General features: G+C 32.9%; 1 protein-coding gene across 2 annotated transcripts; it reads left to right on the forward strand.

Moving 5' to 3' along the window:
• Nucleotides 1-725: 725 nt before the first annotated feature.
• Nucleotides 726-5,519, forward strand: LOC145042222 (oligopeptide transporter 5-like). 2 transcript variants are annotated; one of them, XM_078990611.1, is made up of 7 exons: nucleotides 726-1,002; nucleotides 1,300-1,736; nucleotides 2,004-2,101; nucleotides 2,877-3,449; nucleotides 3,868-4,126; nucleotides 4,346-4,528; nucleotides 4,709-5,519. In XM_078990611.1, exons 1-7 carry the CDS (start codon nucleotides 972-974, stop codon nucleotides 5,330-5,332), a joined length of 2,205 nt encoding a protein of 734 aa, XP_078846737.1. In that variant the 5' UTR covers nucleotides 726-971; the 3' UTR covers nucleotides 5,333-5,519. The 2 variants fall into 2 exon arrangements, with proteins under 2 accessions (XP_078846737.1, XP_078846738.1); XM_078990612.1 differs by having other exon boundaries at nucleotides 727-1,002; nucleotides 1,303-1,736.
• The last annotated feature ends 1,416 nt before the right edge of the window (nucleotides 5,520-6,935 follow it).

A 6,935-nucleotide genomic window follows, 5' to 3' on the forward strand; every position in this document is an offset into this window, starting at 1 on the left:
ACAGTAGGGACCTTCTAAATTAAAAAAATAAGTTATGAACCAAATGCACAAATTATCCTAAACCATAAGGACCATTCATGTAATTTACTTTTTTTAAATGAATACAATATCACTTCCCTTAAAACAAACACCAAACAAGGCTATTAATTAGTTCTTAGACTTCTCGTTTTGGTTTTAATGTGTTTGTCTAGCACCAACTCGACATTGATGTTATAAAGTCACATGAATAAACATATGAACACACCGCATATTCAAGAATTTTAATTTGGTGATCCCTAGCATAAGAAATATAATTAAATAACAAATTCTTCTTTGAATATCGTTTGATTGGTATATATAATATATTTGCAAAATTTGAATGTCTATCGGATTCCTTGTGGGTGATGCGGACTTACTTTTGAGACATGACAATATGTGAATCACCGAAAAAATAACCTTTTTTTTCTTTCCCAAAAAAGATATATAATCTATTATTGATATCCGTTGATGGTTTGATTGCAAACATACTGCTTCAAATTTCTTGCTTTCACATGACAGTATAATTATCAACTTGTTCCAATTAAATAGCAATAATTTGAATGCAGACCTGGAATACTTTAATCTCGTGCATAAAACAAACAAAAAAAAATGCAAATAATTATAATACTGCCTTTTGTAACAGAAGATGGGTACACCCACATGCACTTAAATATTATATTATAATAAGGTACAATAACCAAGTGCGACGTTACAATTCAAATGATCATCATTATATCAAACCGATATTTTCCTAACTTTCTTCATCACCTTACTTGTTTCATGATATATTTTTTTTTTTCTCACCAGAATGGAGAAACCAATAGGATAAGTAAACAGGACCATAAAGCAAGTGCACGTTTTGGGACCATTGGCTACTACCTCCTCCAATAAGAGAAGCAAATTCATCCTGTTTCTTCCTGTATGTGCTAATTGTTGTTGATGATTACGCAATAATGGAGAATCTTGATAGCAATATGAATATTGGTAAGTTATTATGTTCAAGTTATGTTGAAGATTTACTTTGTTTATTTCCATGTTTGATTATTTTTCATTGTTTCCATTTTGCACTACAATCACCTATTCGTGCGTTATCTTCGTTACAAGAAGATAGTAATGTTAATTTTGGTTAACAAGATTCCTCCTACTTTTTTCTTTAGTAAATGAAGTTCTTTTAATGAGTAATATATGTAAGCATAAAGATTCTACTCTTTCAACTATTTTACTACGATAATATATGCATAAAGTAGCTAACAGTATTTGTTTGTTTCGATGAAAACTTAGCAGAAGAGGTGAATGATTCTCCAATTGAGCAAGTGAGACTAACAGTTCCAATCACAGATGATCCAACATTACCTTGCTTGACATTTAGGACATGGTTTTTGGGGATCATATCATGTAGTGTTCTTGCTTTCTTAAACCAGTTCTTTGGTTATCGTCAAAACCCACTATACATATCATCAGTTTCGGCTCAAATTCTTGTGCTTCCGATTGGGAGGTTGATGGCAGCAACTCTACCCACAAAACCGATTCGTGTTTTTAGATGGTCGTTTTCACTCAACCCTGGACCCTTCAACTTGAAGGAGCATGTTCTCATTACAATATTTGCAAATTCGGGTTCGAATTCGGTTTATGCAGTCTCCATCATCACTATAGTCAAAGCTTTCTATCGTCGTAGGCTCAACCCGATTGCAGCCATGTTGCTTACACAAACTACCCAGGTTCAATTCTTCTCTATTTTCCTAATTTCATTGCTCTTTGCTTATATTGCACCTGAACTTTAATAACCCATTTCACATGGATAAAAAGTCTTGAATTATGAGACTATTATAAGTATTAATTAAGTTGTGGGTTGCAAATGACTTTTACCATGGTTTTATAATGATGTTGGGCTAGCCTATAGCTTTTGGGCTTGGGTATTATAATATGGTACAATATTGAGTTTCATGAAGTAATGATTCATCTCTCTTGTTTGATGGTGATTGTAGATGCTTGGATATGGATGGGCTGGTCTTTTTCGAAAGTTTTTAGTCGATTCGCCATATATGTGGTGGCCAGCCAATCTCGTTCAAGTCTCCCTCTTCAGGTTCATCTTTTTGTTTTTGTGTGTGTGTGTGAGAGAGAGAAGAATGCGAAGAAAAACCTATCCGTTTTGAAAACGGATTGTTTGGCTTTTGGTTTAAACTCGAAATAAAAACCGAATTGAATTGTATTAAGATACGATGTCGTTTTATAAAATATATAAGTTTTCCGTACTTGATTAATTATTTGGGCTAAATGCAAGAAAGAAAAACATATTCTGTTTATTTGTGTATTATAACATTCTACAATCCATTTTTCCTATTACAAGATTGCACTTTCAAACTTTCCACATTAAGATGATCTATGAAAATCTACCCAATTCTAACACATTATACTTTGGAATCTATCCATTTATACAATGGAAAATTCTTTGAATTTACATGATCTTTATGATTGGGTAGGGCTCTCAAAATGTTGTAATAAAAATAGATATTAAAGTATGATGCTATAATAAACAAATCAATGAGAGTACATTGCTATTTCTTGCATTTAGATATAGATTTTAGAATACTTTCTACTATCATATATTGCAAAGTTTAACATATAATTTCCTCATGTTTTCATGGATTTTGGCTTTAAAACAAGTCCATGTAATATTTTGCTATATATTATGCAACAAATAAACTAGAAAACCAAAAAACAAATCAAAGACAAAATAGACAAAATGTTTTCCCCCAAATTTTAGGCATATACGAATATAACCGAACTGCACCGTACTCACCCTGACTATGTAGATGTATTTCTTTACCGATTTCTCACAAAAGTTTCTCTTTTTTAAGGGCATTGCACGATGAAGAAAAGAGGCCAAAAAGAGGCATGACAAGGCTACAATTCTTCCTAATAGTCCTCGTATCAAGCTTCGCATACTACATCATTCCCAATTATCTATTCCAATCCATAACTGCCATCTCATTCGTTTGTTGGATATGGAAAGACTCAGTCAAGGCTCAACAAATTGGTTCCGGTCTTCGTGGCCTTGGAGTTGGAGCCATTGGACTCGATTGGGCGACTGTATCTGCTTTTCTTGGAAGTCCATTAGCTACCCCCGGGTTTGCCATCATGAACATATTAGCCGGTTATATAATAGTTGTATACATAATGGTTCCCATTGCTTATTGGAATAATTGGTATGAAGCCAAGCGGTTCCCAATTTACTCTTCTCATGTGTTTGATGCACAAGGTGGAAAATATAACGTTTCAAGAGTTTTAAATTCCACAACCTTCTCATTTGACAAACAAGGATATAACAATTATAGCCAAATCCATCTTAGCATCTTTTTCACGTTTGCTTACGGTCTAAATTTTGCCACATTGGCTGCCACACTCTCTCATGTCGCACTCTTCCATGGAAGGTATGCAATTAGTTCTTCGAGAACCTTATTTTTTCAAAATTTAAAGAATAGTTAAATTCAAAAACTAGCAATGTACTTTCATTGGTTGTTACACCGTCTTACTTTCATTTCTTTCTGTTACATCATTATAGTTTGAGAATTTTACCCAACCATAACAATGTCATCCACACAGAAAGCAACTTTCATTGATATAATAAAAGGATTTGAAAGTACATTGTTATAATATAGTGGAATTTTCAAAGTATAATGCCTTAATAGAAAATAATTTTCAAAGCAGAGCGATGTCAAACTTAGTCCTCACATATGGATTCTTACCTCCTTACCTGACATGTAGATACATGTTTAAAATAAATCATGGGCTCATACAAGCATGATGTATTTAAATGCGCTTTTTTTTTTTTTTTTTTGTCATCTGCAGAACAATTTGGGAGCAAACAACAGCCTCATTTAAAGACAAGTTCGGCGATGTCCATACTAGACTAATGAAGAAGAACTATGAACCAGTCCCACAATGGTGGTTCTACTCTCTTTTGGTGTTGGTGATAGGACTTGCTTTGCTAACTTGTGAGGGTTTTGGCAGACAGTTGCAACTCCCTTACTGGGGAGTTCTTTTAGGAATCGGTTTGGCGTTGCTCTTCACACTACCAATAGGAGTTATCACAGCTACAACCAATATGGTAGAGACCCCATTTGTTGTACTGCATTTGGCATATAGAACACCTAAAAATATGGAACATGGACTTGCTCTTGATCTATTGTCTGTGCAAAAGACATGAATGCTCTTTTCATCCCCATCATCTAAAATAGCCCTAGAAAGTTAATGATTACATGAATATTGGTTTTCACATCTTTCCTTAATCTTTTTTTTGTATACTAAGAGTGAAATTTTCTTACAGCAACCGGGATTAAATGTCATTACCGAGCTGATTATTGGTTATATCTACCCAGGGAAACCACTAGCCAATGTGGCCTTCAAAACATATGGCTACATAAGTATGTCACAAGCCATCATGTTCCTCCAAGATTTTAAGCTTGGACATTATATGAAAATCCCACCAAAGTCCATGTTCATTGTTCAGGTAAATCGTAATCTAATTGAATATGCATGTTGTAGCACCGTTTTCACATAATAAACAGACTTTAAAATCTTCATAATGCATAAACTAACTATACCATCTTTATAATTATGTTAACGAAGTATACTATGTATTCACGCACCAAAAAAACTAATTTATACTTGTTTTTGGTGCATAATAAAGTTGGTGGGGACAATAATCGCATCATCAGTCTACTTTGCAACCTCTTGGTGGCTATTGACAACTGTCGAATACATTTGTGACCCAAGTAAGCTGCCCGAAGGAAGCCCATGGACCTGCCCGGGAGATGATGTGTTCTACAACGCCTCAATCATATGGGGCGTAGTGGGACCTCAACGTATGTTTGGAAATCTTGGGCTATACTCCAAAATGAACTACTTCTTTCTATTAGGAATTCTCGCACCATTTCCAGTTTGGTTTCTTTCTCGAAAGTTTCCCAATAGAAAATGGATTAGACTCATAAACATGCCAATTCTTATATCGGGTCCAGGTGGCATGCCACCAACTAGAGCTGTAAACTACAACATGTGGTTTGCTGTGGGGATTTTTTTCAACTTTGTGGTGTATAAGAAGTTTAAAGGGTGGTGGGCTAGGCATAACTATATTTTATCAGCTGGGCTTGATGCAGGAGTGGCATTCATGGCTATTCTTTGCTATTTTGTGCTACAAATTAGAGATATAAATGGACCAAAATGGTGGGGTATGGAGATAGATGATCATTGTCCTCTTGCTGGCTGCCCAACTGCCCCTGGTATTAACGTTGAGGGATGCCCTCAAGTCCATTAAGGCATTAATACTCTCTTTCATGTTATCGTGTTCACATTGGTAAAAGCATAGAAAGTGTATAGACTTATTCCAAGGATGCTTCACAAATGGACATTCTTTGAGTTAGAATAGATAGATAGATAGATAATAAATATAATTTGTATTTGACAGTTTGATATTATTCGAAATGGTTGTTTGAAAGTTCAAATCGGACCACTTTTAGTTTTGTGTTTTGTTGTTTGATACTTTGGTTTAAGGTACGATGACATAGTTTGACATATTAAAGAAATAAAGAAATAAAAAGTAAAACAATTATCGATGAACAATTAAATTAAATAAGTTGACTGGAAATATTTAATAAAAAAAAACATCTTTCATTAGTTGCCAGTGATAGAAGCAAACAAAAGACGGATTAACACGAGGAGGTAAATAATTGTAGTTTGACATTCATGAATAATGATAAATTCCGTTGGAAAGAAAATCTTTTCGTCAACCTATTATCTTCACAAGAAAAAATGGCAAGCTTTTTGTTTCACTCAAGTTCTGGTTTATGGCATCTATGGTGACAACCTATAAACATCTATGGTGACAACCTATTAATTAAGCGGTTGAATAAAATAGCAACTCTTAGTCTTGTATACAAAGAAAAATACAAATCAAAGTCAATTTGGATTTTAAAAAATTTAATTATTAAGAAAATTTTTCATAAAATATTGTATTGTTGTATTTTACAACTATATAATACATAAATTTTCACAACAATTAGTGTTTTAGAATATTTTAGAATATTTTATTATATAACTATATAATATATAATATGTTGTGTATGATAAAAACACTGCAATATCTAAATCTATATTCTTTTGGTAAATAAAAAATCTTAAAATCATATTGCGTAATGGAACTCATCACTGCAATATTTTTAGAAAAAATCCACACTGCGAAATTCAAAAACCATTTTAAGATATTTATATTATTAAAACGTCTTAAGTTACGACCGATATTATTAAAAAAAAAAACAAAAAAAACCTTTTTTTTATATGAAGACCCGGCAGTACCAAAAACTATTTTGCAATGGGTCCTAAGTAATTGATTATTTTTTGAAAAAGTGGGTAAACAATTTAGGCTTGAGATAATAAAATATCTATTTATGTGTCCTACGTTATAATTATGATAGTGACAACTGACATGTCATAAAAGAATTTAAAGAAAATGAGGGCCAAAATCAAAATTATGGAAAGATTCCATTTCCAAATAAACCATTATTTGCGACAATTCGAATCCTTAAATATTGGAGTTCACTCGCTGATTGGTTCACCTGTTATATCAATCCGGCAGCAGTTGGCCAGTTGCCGTAACAATACTCGTTCTCGTTCTTAAATAATTGACGATATCTCACTAATACCAAATTTTCCCACTTTAATTGCCTAACAAATCATTCTTTTTTCGTTAATGTTCATTTAATTATATCAATAACCTTTATTTCATTTACTAATTTAAAAAAAAAAAAAAAAAACGTATACGAAATATCTCTTGCCTTGTAATTATTGAATTAAAGAGATAAGAAATTGATCGGTTCCACGAAATTTGTACACATAGAGTTAAAGGACAAAGACTTGATCTT

Source organism: Lactuca saligna, chromosome 4, assembly GCF_052625555.1.
Source record: "Lactuca saligna cultivar CGN05327 chromosome 4, ASM5262555v1, whole genome shotgun sequence".
NCBI classification, from domain to species: Eukaryota; Viridiplantae; Streptophyta; class Magnoliopsida; order Asterales; family Asteraceae; genus Lactuca; species Lactuca saligna.